Source organism: Falco peregrinus, chromosome 1 (assembly GCF_023634155.1).
Source record: "Falco peregrinus isolate bFalPer1 chromosome 1, bFalPer1.pri, whole genome shotgun sequence".
NCBI lineage: Eukaryota > Metazoa > Chordata > Aves > Falconiformes > Falconidae > Falco > Falco peregrinus.
Window position 1 is genome coordinate 24,151,962 of NC_073721.1, and position 23,024 is coordinate 24,174,985.

The 23,024-nt window shown below is 38.9% G+C and overlaps 2 protein-coding genes across 7 annotated transcripts in view; one reads left to right on the forward strand and one right to left on the reverse strand.

Annotated features, from left to right (window-relative positions):
- MAPK8 (mitogen-activated protein kinase 8) overlaps positions 1 to 23,024 on the forward strand; it is a 167,056-nt gene that overhangs the window by 72,957 nt on the left and 71,075 nt on the right. The gene's annotated exons all lie outside the window — the stretch shown is intronic.
- Positions 1 to 23,024, reverse strand: part of FRMPD2 (FERM and PDZ domain containing 2) — a 77,141-nt gene that overhangs the window by 44,974 nt on the left and 9,143 nt on the right. For 5 of the 6 annotated variants that reach the window (XM_055793532.1, XM_055793542.1, XM_055793538.1 and 2 more), the window contains exons 2-14: positions 22,398 to 22,526; positions 18,999 to 19,156; positions 17,961 to 18,026; positions 16,559 to 16,744; positions 15,560 to 15,686; positions 13,643 to 13,774; positions 10,023 to 10,107; positions 6,644 to 6,794; positions 4,982 to 5,053; positions 4,133 to 4,307; positions 3,235 to 3,385; positions 3,000 to 3,138; positions 1,999 to 2,151 (exon numbers count right to left, since the gene is read on the reverse strand). In XM_055793532.1, coding sequence (XP_055649507.1) covers positions 1,999 to 2,151; positions 3,000 to 3,138; positions 3,235 to 3,385; positions 4,133 to 4,307; positions 4,982 to 5,053; positions 6,644 to 6,794; positions 10,023 to 10,107; positions 13,643 to 13,774; positions 15,560 to 15,686; positions 16,559 to 16,744; positions 17,961 to 18,026; positions 18,999 to 19,156; positions 22,398 to 22,521 — 1,719 coding nt within the window. In that variant the 5' untranslated portion in view covers positions 22,522 to 22,526. The remainder of the gene's footprint in view (positions 1 to 1,998; positions 2,152 to 2,999; positions 3,139 to 3,234; positions 3,386 to 4,132; positions 4,308 to 4,981; positions 5,054 to 6,643; positions 6,795 to 10,022; positions 10,108 to 13,642; positions 13,775 to 15,559; positions 15,687 to 16,558; positions 16,745 to 17,960; positions 18,027 to 18,998; positions 19,157 to 22,397; positions 22,527 to 23,024) is intronic. The other variant, XM_055793519.1, reaches the window with a different exon arrangement.

Consider the following 23,024-nt stretch of genomic DNA (forward strand, 5'->3'; position numbering starts at 1 on the left):
CATGTGTAAAACTGAAGTAACACTTTCCCACACACCTCATTTGAAGAGGTAGGAGGATTATGTAGCTTCCTGTACCATAAACACTACAGTGGCACCGAGGTACTCGGCATTACTGCTACTTGGCACCTGTGTGCATTTCTGAATGGAAAACCATGCAGGATTAATGCTGCTTGACTACTGTTAAACCTTTTTCTTTCCATTTTCTTTTCTGTGTCTTTGTTTCCCTGAGCAAACCCAGAAACTATGAGGTATGATGATCTTCGTAAAACTGCTATTACTTTGGTGCCAGGGCTACTCTAACATTGTTAGGGGCTTTGTGTGGTTTCCTTTCTACAATAGTGATGACCAACTGGAAATCTCAACTGCAGTGAAACCACAGCTCCCAGCCTGCATGGAACTCTCTCAGGTACATATGCCCATTTCTTCACGGCCATCATCTTTTAAAATCAGACATTATAAATTTCCATTGCCAAGATCTTAAGTTACAGTGTTTGTTAAATTGTATCTCACCTAAATATATTGGTGACTTTTGAGGGAATTTCACTGTGCCAGAATTCCCTTCAGTGTCAAACTTCATAATAACAGATCTTCAGTGTTGCTTCTTTCTTGCATGGTGCTCATTGCTGGGTGAAAAGCTAAGCAGGATTATGTTTCAAGGGACTGAGGAGCCAGCTTGTGCCCCTGCCAGCTAACTGTGCAGAGGATACTCTGATGAACCCACCTAGAGGTTCTGGGTGTTGCTTGTCTTTCTGTCTTCTGCACTTGGTCACAAAATGTTAACACGTGACTCGGACCTTTTACAGAACTATGTATGGAATATGAGGAGGGTTTTCTGTCCTCTTTTGTGATCTGCAGATCAATATGAGTTTATTCTAGAACTTTTTTTTTTCCTCCCCTAGGAAGCTAATGTAGAATCCCCAAATGACTTTTCAACTGTGGACAGAGATTTTTCAGTGACCAAAATAAAACGGTTATCTGTTTTCCAGAAAGTATCCAGAGCACAAATATTTGGGTCCTGAAAACTAGGGCATCTAATAATCATTGGATGAATCTGGGTTTGAAATTTTTAATCCCTTTCATATTTTGAATTTGCATGTTCCTGCCATGGGGGCTCTCTTTCTCACTTTGTATGACGTGTTGGCTCCTTCTACAGACTTACCCATTGAAACTGATACTAACAAAGCTGCTTTTCTTCATTGGATTTGCCACACATGATGGGACTGTCATTAAGCCTAAGCTTCAATGTATTTCTTCAATTCCACTGGCAGTATTAGATGAGGAACAAACATAATTAAACAGTAACTGAACTAAAATAATGTTATAAATAAAAGCATGTGGCACTGCAGCAAAATGGCTACCGATATTTATCCATTAGCTAATCTCTGATATTTTTCATTTGATGGAGAGCAGAGAAGTTTAGGGGAGAAGCAGAAAGTAGGGGGAAAAAATTTAAATCCCACATCATCATGACATCCTAGAGGCCAAGAGAAAGAGTCATGTGAGAAAATACTTCAGATAACTCCTTCCTCACTTCCAGGGTTCACAGATATTTTTAAACAGATAATCACTGCATGCTTAGGAAGTGGCTGAACAGCTGCTGTAGTTTCAGAAGTCAAGAAAGTGCTTACTCCCATGTTTTATAATCATCTCTAATACATTCAGTAGGTGTGTTTATAATCATCTGGAATCCAGGCATGTTGGGAACATGCTGAAAATTTGCATCAAACCTTAGGATGTTGAAAATACACTGAAATGTGTATTAACCCTTTATAAACTATCAGTGAAAGGAAAGCTACCATGTAAATGTGTTTTAAGTTATTTAGAGTGACAGTATCTACAGCAGAATGGAATTCTGAGCTTTTTGTTGACTATTTAAATTTCTTCACCATATCTAAAATCCACTGTATCAGGCAAGAAGAAAATAATAGACAATGGTAAATATGAGAGGGTCTTTCTATCTCAAAATAAATAAATAATGGTTGGGGTATGGTATGTTACCTTTAAAAATTCTAGTTCAGCTTCATCCTCAAATAAGGAACGATTCATACAATGTAATTTAGCAAGCTCTCGCTGTACATATGCCAGGGTCATTTTCTCTATTTGGCTTGCTGGAATGTAGTCTTCAACACGAAAATAACTCTTTCCATGCATCTTTGGGAGAAAAAAAATGAAAAAAACAAGAAAGGAGCCTTTTGCTGAAGTCACCCTGTTGTCATTTCCTAAAAGAAGATGAGGAACAGCAGGTAGTGTCTTGACAGCCAAATGTGCCTCTTGCACAGCCAGGTGCTCAAAGCATACGCTGCTTCTCTGTGTAAAGGGAAGAAAAGATGTGGGCCTACAGGGATGCCTGCAGGCTTGCACTTAGAGCTGGCAGCTACAGCTGCATCGGTACAACGTACAGTGGGGGACCCAATACCGGGATAGGTCTGACCAGATGGATCAGACCACTGAGAGTTCAATTAATAGAGCTAAACTGATTTAGATAAATTAAGATGTGGCAGAGCACATCAATGGCTATTTTCTGTACACTTCTAAACTAGGATAACTAGTTCAGGTATAATACCATCAGCAACCCTTCTGTCTTTGCAACTTGTGAATCTGAGCATACAAAAACACCAGCTGTGAATTCTGCAGTGGTTGTTTATTTTTCTATTCCATGTTCTCTAATCTCTTTAAGCCCCTCTACACATCCAAGCTGTGCCTATGTTGGCAATTTTCTACAGATTTTTCTGGAGGTTCTGGGCCATGTTATCAATTATGCAAGACCAGGAGTCTTTCATCATTCTGCCATATTTCCTGCCAAATTCATCTGGCTCATTACTGCTCCTTAATCAGGAAAATCTTGTGATTTTTTAAATTAAATTTGAAATGTGAGTACTGAAGGACTTAGTTGAAATTATGTGGTATTCTCATTTCTTCTTTAAACTCTGTGTGACAAAGAAAAGCTGCAAAAGCTGTGAATAGAGACCTCTGAGAAATACTGTATTATTTATCCACACCTCAGAAGCGTAATTGCCAAGCTCTGCCTGTAAAGCCAAAGCGCCGAGTTTCAGGGTAGTCTCATCATTGCAATATAATCGCTCCTCCAAAATATCTTTACGAAGCTGCAGGTAAAACTGATGCCTTGTCAAGCTGTGCCTGGAACACAAAAGGGTTTAGGAAGATAGGAGGAGCCTTGAACAGTCACCCTAAATGCTACTGTTTTTTCTGCAGTCAGCAGAACCATGTACTTACTGGATAACATTAAAGTGGTTGACAAAGAATTTTATCCTTAGAAAGAGTGTGAAATTAATGATAGAGGTTTTCTTCTTGGGTTGATCATTCCAGCCATCTGGGGCTACTTTGTAGAGTTTGGTGTCCTCATCCAAAAAGAAGAATTCTTTACCTGAAATGAGAATTTTGAGTTCTGTGATAAGTCTGGAGATACTTCAGTAGCTCAAAGTTCTGCTGTCTCCATTCAGTGCATCACTATCAATAAAAAATAAAATGAATCATGGATGTCAGTTGAGATTTACTTCTCTGTGTCATGGCTTAATTTATTGGTGCTTTGACGGAGAACTTAGGATATCAGTGTGTAATTTAGGATTACAGCTGTTAGATGCTGGATTGGTGTGGTATCTATGGAATCACTCAAAAATTGATGGGGCTCACTGTGCTCACCATTCAGGTTCTGCAACCTATTGTAATCCTCGTGCCCTACACACAAGTATGCTTCTTCCTAGTGCCTCAGCTGTGCTTGCCGTCAGAAATGGGCTGAGGATGTGTGGGTCTTGTAGATGAAATAGCTGAGCCTGTACGCCAACTTGTATGTAGGAAGCGTCAGCCTTCCTCAGTACAGTGCTTCCCGGAATTTCTTCTGGAGCTACATGGCTCAGTGTTACTCCAGTGTAAGGCTGGGACACAGCCTTTTCTGCATGGGAATATCAGCCAGTGACAGTATGGCTGTGCTGGTGCATAATCCTTGGGTAGACTTGCTTTACATCAGTGCAGTTCTGCATAAACCAACATACCTTACTTTTGCTTAAGCTTTAGATCTGCTTTCATCTTAGGATCTTACTGGAATTCATTAATAAAGTCACTACAGAGGCACTGAGGAAGAGAACTTTTATTGTGGAAAACTATGTCTTGTTACCTTTCAGGTAAGCCAAGCCAAAGTAGAAATGTTCCACCAAATTTGCATATGCCACCACGGTGTTGAAAACATCTCTTGCCTTGGACTTGATGTCACATTGCACCTCAAGGCACTGCCCATTGAGTAGAATCACATTGAGATCCCTTTGCGATAAATAGGATTTCCCTTTTTTGGTCTAAGAACATGTAAAAAAGAATGAAGAATGAGTGTTAAGTACAAGCAATGCAAGTTCCACAGCATTTTGTTACAGAGGCTCCCTAGTCTCGTGTCTCTATATAACCTGATGGAACTGGTCACAACACTATGCTATTCCCTGCCTCCCTTCTTATAAATTAATATACAAAACATTTCTCGTCTTTAAAAAAACCACAGAATCCCAACAAAACATCTGAGCATACTCAAACTCTACAATCACCAGGGTTATTCTTGCTTCGAGGGTAATTCCAGATTATATCTGCCCTCATTTTTACTGCTTTATGCTGTCAGCCTTTTACCTTATCTTAATGAAAGGTAGAGAATGTGCCTGCAAACTGGAGGAATCCAATGCATTGGCACTAAATGTTACATTGCATATTTGCTGTATAATCTTCGTCTCAGAAGTCTTGTGCTAAAGTGATCATTTTTAGCTGAGAAGGATAATCTAAGCTATTTTCACACCAACAGAAATAACTACATAGCACTGAGAATTAGATGACCTCCTTTCAAGTCTCAATACCTCTGCAGAAACCCTAACTTGGTTTGGGAGGACGACACAGCAAGAATACTGAGTTGGGACTCAAATTCAGCTTAGAAAGAACCCCAACTAAAAGGTCACTAGACTAGTTCTAAATTCTTAGTGTTCATACTTACCACAATTGATCCAGGCAGCTGTAAGGTCACTGGTGGTTCACCAGACAAAATAATAAATTCTGGACCTGAAAACTGTAAGGAGGCAATTTAGAAATTTAATAAATGTCTCCTAATGCAATGAAGATCCCAAACACTAGTACCAATGAAACCCATTTCTGTTGATCTGTATGCTGTAGCTAATGAATTTCAGTGTCTAATAAGGTGCAAATACCAGTTGAAGAGTTCTCTCTGGCTTGTCTCCTGTGTGGGTTGTCTGGGGGTCTAATTAGGGGTAAGCTAATGCTGAAGCCTTTTCCTCTATGAAGGCACTTAACCAAGATCCATTCCCTTTGCAAGGCACCTGTTTTCATGATACAGAAACTTAAGTTCTTCTAAGGCTTTTTCCCATTTGATTCCCAAATTACTATGAGGACAGTCACAAACATGTACACACACACACACACCCCCCACTGGGATTTCATAAGCCTAGCTTCCGTAGGCAAACACACTAAAATGCAGAGCTTCTTCCCTGAAATGAAGGTTGACTCATATTTTTTATTAGCAGACATTGCGTTCTTTTGATTTAACTTCAACAAACTTTAACAGCACAAGATGGTTGGTTTTTTATTGGTGGTTTGTTGTTTTTTTCCCCTGAATATCCATGTCAAGGAATTTTGCATATTTGGGGTTTTTTTTCAAATTCATCTATGATTTTAGGTTCTTGAAGCAGATGGAAATCACTAAATGTCTGCAAGTGGTAAGATGTGTATTCTTCCAAACATGCTCCATGACTCAGTAACTTGACCCATTTAGATCTTCTTTTTAGGATACTGGAATGCCTCTTCGTCATGCTAGCATTGTCCTGCCAACAGACAATGCAGTTTTGTATCACATATAAAGAGGGACTAGCACTGTTGTAACAGTTGCTGGACTTCTGAGGAGCTCAATTAGCATTCCAACAAAAAAATATATTAACAAAATTTAAAACTATGTTTATATATAAAAATATATTTTTCCAAATTATCTAACTGAAACTCTTGATCAAAGTTCTGCCAAAATCAAAGTCTTGACCTTGTGAACTGGGAATGTGTGAAAGGACTCACCAGCCTGAAACCTATCCCTTCTGCTTCCACAACGGAATGCTCCATGGGCAGCAGCTTTGTGGAGTTTTCTGTGATACAGTTATTTCTGGGGTTTTGTGATCCAGCTGCTAAAGAAACATTATTCTTCCCCATGTAACAGAGTCCTACAACAAATCAGCAACTAGAAATAGTCCCTGAGGCGAACTATTGGTTTGGCACTTTGAGCACTCTTGACCAGCAAGTGTTCGGGTTCAAGTGTCTCTGTAAATGTTTTTGCTTTTCTGAAACTCCTGTCTAAGTGGTTGATGAAAACAGTCCATATGGTGTTTGATGCTTGCAGAAATCAGACATGTAGGTCAGAGAGGGTTGGATTATAAGCTTTTGCTTAGTCTTTATGGACAAGAGCTTTCACTGCCTCTAGTTCTGAGTTACCACAACGGAATCGCGTCCAAGTTGGAGTCTGTCAGTTCAGAATACTCATCTAATGACGTGACTCAGTAGCTAATATGCATTTCACTGGTGAATGACAACTGGATGAGAGAGGCTTCTCTTTAATGACATCTACATTTTGAAATCAGCCTATATGTTTTCCATTAGTCACCTTTTCCTTCCTGTGAAACAAACATTTCTGTGATGCAGCAGCTGCTGTGTAGTCCTTTGTAGACACAGAGAAAGTGGAACCTAAACTTAGCAGGTTCTGTCTGCTGTTCTTCTGAGTTCCACCAGGGATTTCTTCTACAGCGCTGACTGACCTTCAAAGGAAATGCTATAGTGAACAACATATGTAGCATGCAATCAAAACAGCACAGACTTGAGAACAAAGATCTTAGGGTACATTGACTGGCAGAATATTATGAAATCCAGGACAATGTCAGTTATAAGTTGTGAAATGTTTCTTTACAGAAAAAGAAAAGTAAATTAACAGGGATAATATTACTGATGCCCTTCATAAATAAATCTACTCTGCTTTAATTCAATAACAGTCTTTCTTTTTCTTTTTTTTTTTTAATTGTTATTATTTGGTGAGCCAGATCTGGCTGGTTTAAGTCTGGTGAAGTCAACAGGCAAAAAATTTAGCCCCATGCCTTTCTGGGAATTCTACAGGATGAAGTCAATTCCTCATTTCTTATTTTTTGAAGCAAAAAAGCTTCAGAAAACTGTAACATACGTGGTTACATTATTCAGAATTTTCCAGGAATGGGAACTAAATTATTTGAATACTAATTCATTAGAATAAATTAATGTCTTTGGGAACCGAGTGAATTTTCAATTTAATTAAGGGCAAGATGTGTGAAAGATTAGAAAGCTGTCTTTATACTATACTTTTAACCCATAAAGTAATGGTCTTTTCCACATGAGAAGACACACATATGCTTAGAATAAACTTAAAATAAAATATATACCCTTATGAATGAGAAAAGAATGATTATGTGATATAGAAGGAAAAGTTTTGTTGAGGTAGGTTTTTGTTAATTACATAAAAACAAATGCCAGTCACACAGAGGGTTTTTTTGTTGTCCCAAAGTTTTATCATTTTCTTTTGCATGTTGCAGAGTTGCTTCAGGGAACTAACTATTCAGTGAGTTTCAAAAGGTTTTAAACAAAGTTGCTGGAGTAGTTGCTGATCTCTTCTCCCTGATATCCAGTGACAGAACATGTGGGAACGCTTCAGAGCTGCGTCAGGGGAGGTTCAAACTTGGTATTAGGAATTATTTCTTTACTGAGAGGGTGGCCTGCAATAGACTTCCCAGAGAGGTGGCTGAAGCCCCAAGCCTGTCAGTGTTTGAGGGGTGTTTGGACTTAATAACATGCTTTAACTTGGTCGGCTCTGAAGTAGTGAGGTAGTTGGACTAGATGATTGTTGCGTGTCTCTTCCAACTGAACTATTCTGTTCTGTTCTATTCTATTCTATCCTAGTATACATTCCCCTGTCTATAAAGATATCGGTGCAACCTCATAAACATCAACATTTAACTAAGAAATATGCCTAAAAATGACCTGAAGTTACTTTTGTGGGTATAAAGATAGTATTAGCTCAAAATGTAAGATACTGTGTTAAGAAGACTTTCTTTTCGTGTGGAATATACTTCCTGTTATTAGTCCTGTGAGTTGAAAGATGCCAGACTTGACAGCTGTCTTCTTTATATATAGGCCCTATCCCTGCCTACACTTAAAAGTTTAACTTTATGAGATGTAAGTTCTGTCAGTTGGACTGCTTACTGAAGTGAGCGTGATGATATTAGTAAGCTTTATAGATGGTAAATCCGTTGCTAAGTGTTGTGTTGGTTGTCCTCCTATATGGCAAATTGGTGGTTTCTAAACTAGTTATTTCAATTCCACTGTTGTCATGGTACTTATATATATATAATAGGATGGTGACCTTCGTAAAAATTCAATTGCAGATTATTACAACCAAAAAATGGGTTTACAGTCCCTGAAGTTCTATGGGATATGGCTTGCTGGAAATTTGGAGAAAAGTTAATCTTTCAGCAGGAAGGAACATTTTATTGGCAGCATGATTTTAGATCAAGGATATCAAGGTGATACCCAGGTTGTTAGTCAGAGGATGGCAATTGCTCTAAAATACTTAGCAAATAAATCTTGTGCTATCATTGGTATTGGTGTTATTGGTATATTGGCATTACTGGTATCATTGCCAGGTGTGTGATGCACACATAGTTGTCTGTATATGCATATATGTATGTGTGTGTAGTTAGGTAGACAGAGATTTCTTTCTTCACACAAGCTCTGCCACTATCCTGCAACCTGCTTGTAGTTCTTTCATATTGCGGGTTTAGATGTATACTGGCGTATCTCACATCACTCAGATTATCATGACTGATTTATCAGGAAGTTCAAACTGTTTACTTGGGGTACGTTTAATTGGGAGTTGATCTAAATAGAGCATTTCCTCTAGGCCTGAATTACTCATGTCATGGTTAAAAGAAGAAGCTCCTGTTTAACTGGGTCAAGAACTCAATTTAAATGGGATATCTGTAGGGATTACACGGTTCTTAACTATGGGATTCTGGTCTTTGTGGTGCCTAGAGGCTAACAGTACTTACATCTCTTCTTCATTTGGAAACAGGCATGATCACAACTGCACTATGCTAATACCCAGTCTGGAAAACTCTTTTTTGGCAGCAGCGGTGTTTCCCGAGCTTTTGAAAAGGAGTTAGTATCAGTTGTACAATTTAAAGCTTTCTTTGTCTACGTCTACAGGGCTGCTGTACATGCCATGGCTGAAATGAGGCTAATCCTCATGACCAAGCAGAGGAAGCAGAGGTCTTTACTGCTTGCGTCCCTGGGTTACCTCTTCAATAAAGTGGCAGTGCAAGGCTGCATATGGCTGACACAAATGAGACAAGTCAATCTAAGAACTGAGATGGAAATGCAAATAATCCACTGAAAATGATGGATCATATACATAGTCTGTCATAACCACTCCAGAACACGTCATACCTCTCCTAATGTGACAGCAAGGCCTGATCCAAAATCTGAATGTAGGCAAATATGGGCTCTGCAGAATGCCTTGCCAGGGAAAGCAATGGCTGTTCATACCTTGTCAACAGGTTTTTCCCTTCCATGCTCTCTGTAGAGCTGCCTCCCAGTTGTTTCAGTCACAGTGAGCTATTGATGCTTACCTGTCTGTTTCTGACAGAGACAGGCTAGGGGCAGCTGTTCTGGGAGGCCAGTGACATCTGGCAAGACACAGTGATAAAGGTAAAGGTAGAAAATTTCAGTGTGCTTGTTTGCATGGATTGCTCAGGGCCAAAGCTCCATTTCACTAGAGCATTTGGACTGTTTCTCTTGGAGCCAAACTGGAGGTGCACTTTAATTCTAGATAATCAGTATCTATTATCGAAACATGTTCAGATAGTGATCCAGGCATTTTCTGATGACGGCATTGCCACCCTAGTTGTCTGATTCACTTGATAGTAAAGCAGCTTCCATCTTTGAGGAATATGCATTTTGATTACCTGTTTATGAAGAGCTTGTAGCTACTTTGCGTCCTTGACCCCCGAAGGGTGGGGTCCCATGACCTGTGTGTCTGTGGAACTCTCCCTGAAATGAATAAAGGAAATTTCAGAACCAAAGGAATGGTAGCAGCACTCAGCATCATGTCTTAGAACAATTACAATGAGGAGGAAACAGACTGGCTACTTCCTCTCCTGTGTCCTTGCTTGGGCATGACAAATGGCTGTTTGATAAGGCTAATTGAGTATTACACCAGCAGTATTCCCAGTTCTATAGTTATTGTTACTTCCTCTTCGTAACCTTTCATGTGCATGTAATTTGGAGAATAGTTGTGTAGGTACAATGGTTGTTATCTCCACACGTATGGGGGAAACTTCTGAAAGAACTTCTGCTCTTCAGAAATTAACTAGTATTTGTTCTATTCCCAGGTGGGGAAATATGGAGGTGGGGGGTGGGGGGAACCATGAAACTTCTCTGGCTTAATCCAAGTAGGATATAAAATCATTGAAATGAACACGGTTTGTAAATATTTCACTGGTTATTTACTTCATTAAATATATTGTGAATGTTTCTACATCGTAAAAATCTGGTGGGAATATAGGATCGTTTGTGAGTCATTAGCAAATAAGATTTGTATAATTTTTCACCTTCAGTCATCTCTGCTGCTACAGAAAGGATACACATTGCTTTATCCAAATACATGAAGGCTGACATGCATAGGGACAAAGAGAAAGGGTTATGCAAGTGGTAGTTCCATGAACATTTCTTCTCGCAGCAGAGATGTTTTAAATCCTTTAGGGAAGGTTGGAAAGGTTAGATTTTTCTTCACCTGGACATTTTCATTGATCTTGTTTGTAGAATTGCATATTAAACTCTTACTTGGGCAGAATGATAAAGATGATAAGATAAGCTATGTAGAAGCAATCATTTAGGTCAGCTTTTTCTCTGGATAAAATATCAATGAACTACACCCTGAGACTTCACTCTGAATTCCAACATGAAAACATGACATTGAAGTCTAGTGTACCAACCACCAACTGCAATTTTAAAAACTAGAAAATCTATGGTCACGTTGCTAAAATATGCATAAACATGTTTTTTCAAGCTGCAAATGGTGGTGACAAAATGTGAGATTTGAGATAAGCCAAATACTCAGGGATAGTTACCAAAGTTAAGATTCAGTCTTGCGTTCTAAAGCTACATGCTTTTTAATGAGAAAGCTTTGCAAAATTCTCTGCTTACCCTATAGGTTTCACATAATTGTATAAATACATCTTGAAAAGCATATAAAATTCCCCTTAGGTTTTGTCTCAGCTGTTATGGCAGTGGGACAAGTTGGCTAGTTTCAGTGGCCAGACTACCATGTTTTGGTCACAAATCCAACACCTTCATGATGTTTAAGTAACATGTGGCCCTCAAAGAAGTTGATACAGTAGATTATTAAATTATTATATGTTAAATAAGCTTCTAAAGTACAGTCTGGATAGAGATATTGATCTCCTTTAATAATGGTGCTCTACTAGATGGTAATATTTCTTTTCAGAGAAGAATGCATTTTTCTAATACATTATCTCATGAAAAAATGTCTGCAGCGAACAAGCTCTCACATTCTGTGTTTTCTCCTGTATTTTTAGAGTTTTCTCTTACAAAATTGTGAGTACAAACAGCTACCAATGTCTCAGTGGAGACCGAGACACACACAGATTCACTGGAATGAGCCTTTGTCAAGTTTATGACCAATTTTTTTTAAAAAAAAGGACTTACTCAACAGGCTTATGGGTTTACCTTCACTATGTGCCAATTAGGTATGTGACTGACACATATGTGTCGCATAGGGAGCAGCTGCAATCTCTGGTTTTTATTGCTGCTGGTATTGATTGCAATTCTGGAGCTTTAGAAAAGAGCCTTTCAGGAGGAGAATATCAACAGCAGTTATCTGAGTAGCCTCACCTTCCTCATCCTTGGGGCTGAGAGCTTGCGGCTGAGAGGCTATTACATGTTTGGTTTTTTCCCAGGATGTATTTGCTTTCCCTCTGTGAATTATCTCCTGGCAGACTTGTGATAACACAGTGGTGACCCAGTTTTTTTGCCATCTTTTCTAGGGAAATCATCCCTTGAGATCATGCTCTATGCCTTTTATTTTGCCTAGTACATTTTAAACCTTTCAAATTTGGAAGAGTTTGGGTAATATGTACCTACAAATTTCATGAGAATCAGCAGCTGGGTATCATAAACCCAAATGAATGCTCCACAGTGAGAAAAAGCAAGGACTACTCAGCAGTGTTACTTGTGGCATCAATGAATTAACCAGTTGGTGTCCATACACTGTTGCATCATAACTGATGTAGTGGACACTACAGTTATTGCCTTAGGGAGGAAATTTCTGGGATAAAGAAACACACAGATGTTTACAGAGCACATGTGAGTCCATGCCACAGGATGACATAATTCTCCATTTCTCATGGAGGCTCATAGAGGGAGGAAGTGAACTCCAAAGTACAGAAGTAAACTTCCACCTCTGAATCTGAAAGCTTAGGAGAAGCTCCCCCAGGAAGGGTGGGAAAAAAGGTTGAAAGAAGATGGGAGGGTGGGTAACTGGAATGGAGAATAGGAATGGGCAGGAGTCTGACAGGGGGAGCTGGAATGGTAAGCTTGTTTTTTTAGGAGACACTGATGACATTTGGAAACAAGAACTTTTTGCTCTTGGACAGTGTGAATGGCCTGTCTAGATGTCCCTAGCTCAGATTCCAATTTAAACATGAAGATACACAGGCACAGCAATATTTCCCTTCCTGCTGAATTCCCTTCTTTGCTTCATAGTATCCCACTACACTGTGATTTAAGTGGCTTGGGAAGGACCCTGACAGATGTCGACCGCTGGTTTTTCACTGAATGGATTATCTCCCGAACAGTTTCTTTCATACTATTCCTGCCATGAAAGTATTGAAAGTGGAGCTAAAATTCCATCTCTGATATCTCTGGACAAAGTAAATCAAAAGAGCAGCATTGCAACCTAGTAGTTAGCACAACAAAAAATAACACACTGAGCTGGAAATACACAATGGTTTTAGGACAAAAATTAAGAGAAAACAAATGGTTGATTGATTGTTTTTTTTCCTCTAGATTTCAGAATTTGTCCCTTTGTTTTTGAATGGGCTTGAAGAAACTTTAATCCCCACTATTCAAGTCTTAGGTATTATTCATAGATTCAACTGATCTCAGTGCTGCCATATTGACATTGCCCATCATATGCATTTGTGGCATAGCTCCACTGTTTCTCATCTGTTTCAAGACCCCATGTTCCAGAAACATGCTGTCAGGCTTTCTCTGTGATCTGCTGGACAGCTTCACATGGTAAAGGGGGCATAAAGCAAGAAAGAAGTGATGGTGCTGCACGGTAACGGGGGAATATATAGCTTTACGGTAGGACACAAGTAAAAAGGAATCCAGTATAAAAGGATCCTTTTTCTCTGCAGCTTAGCACAAATATATGTCCCTAGTCATGTAACTACAAGTGCATGGAAGTACCTATCACCTGACCATACATGGGTAGTCTCACATTTCAAGGGACAAAAGAGATGAGTACATAATTCATAAATATAATATTTCAGGAAAATCTTACCTCTCCTGTGTCCTCGGTTAGACAGTATCAAAGATGTACTTTCAGAAATACTATTAGAATCACTGTAGTCCACAGAGAGTTGTCTGTAATCTTCTGTTGACCGACTATAATTCATTAATCTGGACCCTTTGTCTAGAAACAGAAAGGAAATATGGTGAATCACATACTTTAATTATAAATCACTGTATTTGCATGATAATGTGAATAACATTTGGCTTTACTAATTTTTATATAGTCCATGTCTATCTGTCTTCTAACCCTGACTTAGTTCCTTAGGGACTGAGGAAAGCTTGATAACTTCATTCTGTTATTTCATAATCTTGTTTTGACCCAATATAGTTCTCATAGTTCTCCTCAACCATTCCAAATAAAACAAATCTAATATATTAATTCTATTCTACATATTTAACTGACAAGTTTCAAAGTGCAGATAACCTGCAAGGTTTTACTCCTGTATATTCTGAGGCCCAAAACCTTCAGCTATAAAGTATTCTTTCTGTGCACAGAACAGACAGTGCCCAGACACAATCCACTACCAGAGTCGGCTGCATAAATTCCGTTAAGGGATCATCCTAAATCATTAGGAACTACATATTTCTGTTGCAGCCTAACTTTACTTCGGTTGCATTGTCTCTTATCCTTTTCCAGAATCTCAGAAGATAATAATTTTTAATTAAAAAAAAAAAATTAATTCTGCCTTGAAAAGTGTGGCTCACATTTTCAATGTAAGTGACATCCTGATTCATAGAAGTCCTTCAGCAAATGTAAGCCATGTGACCTGAACCCCTAGAAAACACAGAGATCACCCCCAGATGCATAGTCACTAGAAGCAGTAGAAGGGAAATGGCAGGAATTTGTGGCTAATAGAGGGCTGAAGATGGGACCATCCCTTTTGGCAGCAGCAGAGTTTTCATCAGTTTATGCAAGTGTGTATCTATAAGCTCAGTTTCTGAATAAGTGAGTGAGCCAATATGATCTGAGGGGTGGTTTGTCTAGCTGTTTTCAAAGGAATCCCCTTTTCTTATGACCAATAATACCTAATAGAAATGTTTCACAGGCATTAAAGCATGAATGCTTTAATGGAAGTTAATGGAACTTATATGTGATCTGCTGAACAGGAATTGGACTGTTCATATACCTGATGTTGAGCATATCCAAAAAAAAGTCTGGATAGCTTGAGCCAACTTTTCACTTGCCCCAAAATCAGAGATTTCTGTTGAAGTGAACAGTACAATATAGAGACTAAGAAAAAGAACTCTCCGACCTGAAGTCCACATTTAGTTACAGTTAATTACTCTGAGGGATAGTAAAATCTTGATCTTAGTCAAATGAAATGTGAAAATTGTATATTCTAGTTTATTTGTATGAGCAGGATTTGGTCTTATGTCTTGAAATCACTCCAACAATCCATGTGTGGATTTATAAAATGTCTTCTGAATACAAAAACGAAACTAAAATGAAAAGGAAGCCACAAATCTTTGTTTGAGTGATCAAATAGGAAGGATGAATATATATTCCTTAACGGCAACAGAATTCCTTCATAGAATCCCACTTGTTACCTTCAAAAATGCATGGGAGTATACGAAGTACAAAGCAGTTTAAAAGTAGGTTTGTTTTATATGCACAAGTTTTATGCAAAGGGCCTTCAGAGTCTAATCTGTGCAAGCTGATTTGTTATCACTGCTTCACAGCCCTCAGACTACTATCCTTTGTGGAAATAAGGAACAGAAGCCTTGCTGACTTGCCTCAGAGTCTTTCCATTATGATATCATTTATATGTAAAGCAATAAATATCCTGTCCAACACTACATGTAATCACTACAGCATGAAATTAAACAATTCACCGAGCTTGGGAAAGACTCTGAAAAGGCTGGCTGTATCCTTATTACACAGTTCAGATTATAAGTGTTTCTTTACCTTGGTGAAAATTCATCTGGGAAAACAGTGGTGAGGTGTCCGGTATTTTCTCGTGCAGTCTTTTCCTTATGACATGACTTCTGTTAAGCTGAGAGGTTGTGCTGTCTTCGGTGACTACCTGCTCCACCTAGAAGACAGTAGTCCTGCAAGTCAATGTCATATGATATGTGGACTTCAGACTCTCATACTAAAGTGATCCTTGCCCTCTGTCTTCCAGGGGCTGCTGATTTGATTGGTATAAGCAACTTCATCTCCTTAGTTTAGCACAAAGCAGGACTGGGTTTTTCTGGCTTCAGGCTGTCATGCTAGCTGTATTTAAGAGAGGACACCCTCTGTTACAGGAGGAAATAGAGAGTGCAAGGGAAAAGGTCATCTCAGAATGTTAATGAATACTGGTTGAAAACAGAAAAATATATTTGCAGTGTGCTTTCCTCCAGTTTCATTCAGCTCGTCAATAAAAAAATGCTTGTTGATATTTCAAATCCTGAAAAAGACTCAGGTGCTCACTCATTAAAGACTTGACATAGTCAGGCTTGATAGCGTAGAAAATGGTCAGTTCTACTTAAGGACGATGAATGAAACTCTCAATATGATGTAAATGTGACTTCTTTGAATTTCACAAAGAAAATCTGAAACCAGAGCAACAATGGGGAACCTTTTCCCTATGTAAATTCCATTCCTTTGGCCAGTATGAAGTTTCTGTAAAGGTTATGATTGTGTCAGTAGTAACCAAAGAAATGAAGACACTGTAAGTGCAAAAGCTGGATTTGTATCATTTGTATATTATCCAGGGGTGTAAGAGTGGTGTGAGAGATTACTTCATTGCCTCATTTGCTTGTACACCTGCCCACTCAATTTCCTACTTAGAAGCCTAGAACCAAATCTCACTTAATTCATACAAGCATTAATATCAGGCAATTGCTCACTTGCATCCTATGTTGCTATTCATCTCTCTCACCAAAGAAAAGTTGATGATTAGAGTATGAGAGTAGTACCTACCTCACTGACACTTCCCACAGCAAACTGGACCATTTTCTTTATATAGACATTCGCAGGTAAGGAAACAGATTCCTTCTGATGTGCCTCACATGCTTCCAGAATTGATTCAGGAGAAAGTCTTTTATGTGGCAGATCTTCACATAGTGTCAGCAAGAGCGTGTGTAGTTGGTCACTCAGCTGGAGGGACTGAGTCAAAATGGAGATATTGTTAAATGACATCTCTCAGTGGTCTGAAACCCTGTTTGAACTGGGACCAGGAATTTTTGTCTTTCACCCTGGGTGCGAAATGCTTGCTGAATTCCTTTAGATTTTGGGAAGATTCCAAACAGGCAGCATAACAGCACTGAATGGAGCCTCTAATGGGATCCAGGATAGCCTTGAAGGGAACTAGCTTCTACAAGGAGGGTCATCAGCCTGTATAGGAGCTATTTGGTGACAGACAACAGCTCAGTCTGCTCCACAACTTTGCTATTTAGACTGTGAATCTTAAAGATTCATGTCTGTAAGACCTGTGGCAACATTAGCTTCAAAAAGTTGAGGAGTTATGCCAGCCAAAACTGTTGCCATAGAGACCAGATACTTAAATTTTAGTAATTTAGCTTGTAAAGCCTTTTCTCTTAGATCATGTGTAATCATGAAAGAGAGGTTAAATCTAGTAAAAGCTTGTGCTCTCTAAATAAAAAACATGCAGTCAAAGGCATGGATGTAGAAATGAAGTAAATTGTGTGCAAAGATACAAATCTTTCAAAGGATTCTGGGTAAGGAAGAAATACAAAATTTCAACTAGCAGAGATGCTGGTAGAATTTGCTTAGAAATAAGGACTGTTATTTAGTTTTATTCCAGCATCTCGTTCTTTGAAAAAGCACATAAATGTGCACAGGACCACAGTCATGCCAACACAGTGTTTTTCTTTTAGCCCTTCCTGCCTTAGAATCATAGAAACATTTAGGCTGGAAAAGACCTTTAAGATCATTGAGTCCATCTATAAACCTAACACTGCTATGTCCACCACTAAACTATGCCCCTAAGTGTCATATCTATGTCTTAAAAAAATACCTCCAGGGATAGTTACTCAACGACTTCAATGGGCAGCCTGTTCCTTATTACAGTCTTGCAATAAATAATCTTCAAAAGCAAGGTACATTTCATCTTAATGGGAGGAATTCTGGTTTTTGAAGGAAAAAAAAAAAAAAAAGGAAAGGAAAGGTGAGGCCTAACTAAATTCCTGATTTGGATGAACTTGTATTTTTGGTGAAGTCTGGACCTTGACATAATCTTTCCAATTATTTCTAGTGGTTCAAAACATAAAGTTGCTCTTACCAAGACTTCAGATCATGCTTCTCAATCTTTGAACCTACTAATATAAGACAGAATGAAAGAAAACAAAAATGTGTTACTGGCCTGGTTTGGAGGAACTTGGTAGTCTGCTGACCAATAGAGGGTCATTCCCAAGGAATACACCAACATCTGTCAAAACAGAAAAGGAAACCCTTTATGAAGTCAACATTAAATACAGAAAAGCCGTGTATTAGAGGGACTAGCTGTCTGTGTCCTTGATCACAAAATGGCAGAAGCCAAACAAATATTATTTTTTTAAACTAGACTAAGGGAAACATATATAAACATATATAAAAGTACAATTGTGACTCTTGGCTTGTGGACTAGATAGCATACAAGGAGTATTGTTCAGCATGAGGGGCTGAGCCAGGCTGCCCTCTATCCAATGATGCCATGAGTAGGAAAAGAAATTTGAACTCCTTTCTTAATTTTAAAGCTCTCCCGCTGGTGATTAAAGCTCTCTCCTGCCTGTGGGACTGACTAGCAGTTCTGTTTAGAAAGAAGATTACTGGAGTAAGGGCAGTCTATTCCTAAGCTTCATGTTTCTGCATAGCATCTAGGTAATGTGGGAGTCTGAAAATACTGTGTTCTGCCTGAGGGAAGTATACACTTCTGTGGTCCTAATGGTAGTTAAAACTTTTAGGTGCCTGAGTGTTTTATCTTACTGTCTTGCCAGAGATGTTCATTTGGCAGGTAGAAGAAAAGTAAATTGTTATCAAACCTGAACATATTTCTGACTTCCTGGGAGTGCTTCCACTCTCTGGTTCTATAGATACCACAGTCTTACTGCTTCTGGGATTGGAATTACCGTATCTGGTCAAACGTCAGGTTCATAGAAATATTCTTGGTTTCTGTGAGCCTTTAAAAATAATACATTTCTGCAGACCTTGAGGACTGCTGTTCAAAATTGATTTTGGTGTTGACATGCATGCTAATCTGATGGCAAGCTGCAAGACACACGTAAATCTTTCTAACTCTAGTCTAATTTATTTAGTGTTATTAGAAATGGAGTTTGACAGTAGGTACTTGGTATGCTGCATGAAAACCCACAAGCTTGTCTTCATGAGGTACTGTCAAGATTTGTTTTGTAATACACCTCACCTTTGTTAGTCCAATACGCTGGGTTTTACTTTGTCTGTGGAGCAGTTCTGGTGCACTGAAAGGGACAGCTTCCATCTGAGATGCATTGTTTTGGAAGGACAAATTTCCTTCAGCAGACAGTAGTACTGACCATGGACAAATCACACAGATGGCAGGGTCTGAAAAATTTTGAAGAAAATAATGAATGGGGTTCTTAGTGTTGAATTCACTGTGCTCAGGAAGTCATATTGCTGATGTCTCAACTGCCTAGCCAAACCCATCACTGAAGTTTACTGGAGATGTACCTAGAAGTCAGTGGAATCATTTTCATTTATGCCTAGCTGGTTTTGTCAGCTGGAGTTCAGTGGTGGTTAAAGACTTTATTTCCCTCTCACATTGTTTCACACATATAAACAATATATTGATTTCAATGGATTTCTGAAGTTCAAGGAAAGGAAGAATTACATCCCATGTGCAAATTCTGGACAACTTGACATTTTTGGTAGATCGTCTTGTGCAAAGCACAAAAGAATATCTGAAGAGTAGAACACTCCTTCCAATAAAGCATGAATACTTTGAAGCTGGCATTTGCAAAAGACCTTAAGTTAGCTTCCATTAAGTTGCAAGGCTATGGTACAAATCTCTTCTCTTTGGTGATATTTTTTTTGTTCTGTGTGCTGCTTATAGTAGTGAGTCCGCTCTGCATTGTAGTAACCTCTCTTTAAGTGTATTGTATCTACCAAAGCCAAGTTACTTTGACAGAAAGTCAGTGTCAGGAGTCAGTATCTTTTTCTTTCTACTGTACAGATGAAGAAACTGATGCAAAGCCCGGATTTGATGACTACACCATGTTAGTCAACAGAGGCTTCCCAACACTTCCCAAGTCCCATTGCTATAACCTGCTAAGCTTTTCTTTAAGAGGAAACATCATTTCCAACTAACCTGAACTTTGGGATTTTTTTTTACCAGAATGCACATACGAAAACTACCCAAACTAAAAGTTAGTCTAGATTCTACCAGTAACGTGAAAAGCCATGATATTTTAGCATTATTCACATTCAGTACTTCTGTCAGTTCTGTTAAAAGAGGGGATATTTCAAGTATTGTCAAATGGTAAATGTAGGCTCCTAAACTTGATAAGACCCTGAGAAAAAACTATTTGAAGGTGTCTCAGTAATGGGCTGGGTTCTTCTTGTAAAAGGGCTGAGTACTCTTAAAAAATATCACTGAAGAGATCCACTGAGGTCAGTCCCAGCGGTCTGAAGCAGGAGTAGAAACATTAGGATGTAAAGTCTTCTGCAAACACTCTGCACTTGCATACATATGTTGAGTGCATTTGACCAAAGACATCCAAGTGATTTCATTAAAATATTTGTTTAAAAAACACGATTAAAAGCATATAAGATCAATCTGTTTACTTTAGAAAGGGGAAAAGCTGCAGTATCTATGACAATATTTAGATATAGGGTTCCTGGAAATATAGGTAACAAAACAAAACAAAGTTGGCTGTTTAACCCTTCTCTTCAGTCTAGACTGTGAGAACAGAGACCATTCAGATCTCCATAGGAGAACAGCTCAGAAACATGCCCAAAAGGCTTCGGTATTTTAGCATTTAAAAATTATATATTAAAAATTAGCTATTTAGATCTTATTCATGTTTACCTTTACATCAGGAAAATGGATGGTAAAAATGGGTAAATTGTTAAGCTGGGAACTCATATACACCTAGGAGGTTTGTATAGCCAGAGGACCTAGAGATTCAAGACTTATGGACACTGGTATTTGCAACAGTTGTGGCGTTTACTTCTTTAGAAAATAAAAGGTCTTAAAATCATCACCTAGCTTTCTCTTTTGCTCCTTTCCCATTTTCTTTAGTATTGTGTGCAAATACAGCTAGCACATGCTGGGAAATTTGTCCATTTTAGAAACAGATAGCCAGTTTATACTTTAGCCCCGAAGATCACCTGGCCTTCTGTAATGTTGGCCAGCCAACAAGTGAGCATAGCTGCCTAACCAGTCAGTGCCCAAACACATTGCAAATACTGCTATAGCAAGTGGTGCTGACCGTCACCAGGTCTAGCAGGTTTTATTACCTCAAACACAGCAGTACTAGCCCTGAGAAGAGGCTGATTCCAGAAGCAGTATAGCTGTAGCTGGGATGTGGAGCCAGGTATGCCTTAGTCAGCTGGGACAATGCTATGGAGGGACAGTTCACCTTTGCTGCCCTATAAGAAATGAGCACTGGGGATTCAATTTCAGAATGAGTCCAACTTGGCATCCCTTCTGGACTTGAGCTCTCTAAAGACATTTGAGCAGCCTTGAATATGACCTACAGACCGCTTGGTTCTACATCCCTACTTCCTCATGTTTTACTCTTCTTCTGATCATAATACCCTACATTTATCTTGTGCAGCACAGGGAACATAGGCTGATTATCTCAATTCAACAGACATCAAACAAGTGTTTTCCCTTTTAAAAAAAAACAAAACAAAACAAAATAAAACCAAGAAATCAGGAAAACGTAAGTGTCAGCTTAGTGTCTGGCACAGAGTTATTAAGCTGCCATAGACCTGAGCTGAATCTATCTAGGTGGGTATCTCTGTGCTGCACTCCTTTGCACATTTCTGGTGCCTGATCTGGGTGTTCTAGCCTCTTGTTACACTAGATAACAGAGAACTGATAGGGTAGTCAACCTGCTAGTCAAGTGTTCTAGTCCATTAAAAACTAGTTGGTAATAAAAGTCCACTCCTCCAGCTATAGCAGAAGTTGCACATCAGTATTCTGTATTTTGATTCTACATGCTCATGAGGTAAGAACACATCACATTCATTCTCCCCCCAAAAAAGGAATATCCATTGTCATAAACAGTTCTAAAAATGTGACAGGTTGCTCAGGTGTGCTGTCTTGTACAGCTGGCCTGCTTGACAAGCGTTCATCATGATTACTTGCCTAGCCATTGTAAGTCACATTATTATCATCAAAGATAAAAACCTCTCACTAGATAAATGAGCCATGCAGATTTGCCTGTCCTACTCTATCAGTACATGAAGGACATGATCCTAGCTGGCATGGTGCTTTCTGTTTGTGTTTTATTCAGATTTTAGGAAGGACTATTCTGTCCTGCTCCACTGTGTATAGTTGTACTTAGCTGAATTAATATCTGATGTGTAATCTGGAAAAAAAACCAAAAAACACCAAAACCTTGGGGATCTCTTATGTAGGCAGAGCAGTCTACATGTAATCCCAGCAGCACTGAAAGATTTCTCATTTTTATTAGCAATATGCTTCTATTGTCATTAGTGCTTTTTGTCTCAAAACCCCCACCCCCTGCCCAAAAAGCCAAAACCCTCAAAAGAACTAAAGTAACTCAAGGATGAATTTCCAACAGTAAGAACTATAAGAAGATACTCTTCACCTCACCTTTGTGAAGATCCTCCAGAAGCTGCACTGTGGCCAAGTACAAGAGTGCCCATACTTCTTCTTCCTCCAAGGGGCTTCCTTTTACCCACAGGACCTCGGCCAGTGTCACACAGGAACTGCTCATGCCTGCTGCAGTAGAAACCAGATTTTGGACACACTAGAGAAACTGAATTGCTCAAAGCAAACCATACTGGTTACAACCATACCCTTCTCTCACGACAAGAAATATTTTGTGAACCACCCTACTTCTTTGTTCACAAAAGGTAAGTATCATTCATCCCTATCTTAATCTGAGTAAGAATGAGTAAAGGGACTGAACTAAGTGACTTCCTGTAAGCTTTTTGAGCCCTTTTACTCATCAGTTGAAACCAATCACAAGATTCTGTGGGGCAAGTAGTTTTGACTTGGGAGATCCTTCATGAATATGTGCTGTTCAGACTTTGTGAGTGATTATCTGAATGGTAGGACATTTATTTTGCTGCTTAATTGGATGTTCTTGTCTATAAAATCATAACAGTTAATCTCAGAAAAAAAAAGAATGGCAAAGCAGAACATATGCACTGTAACATGAAAAGTTTATAAACACAGTCCAACAGAGCAACTGAGTTTTATTCATTGCCCAGCAGA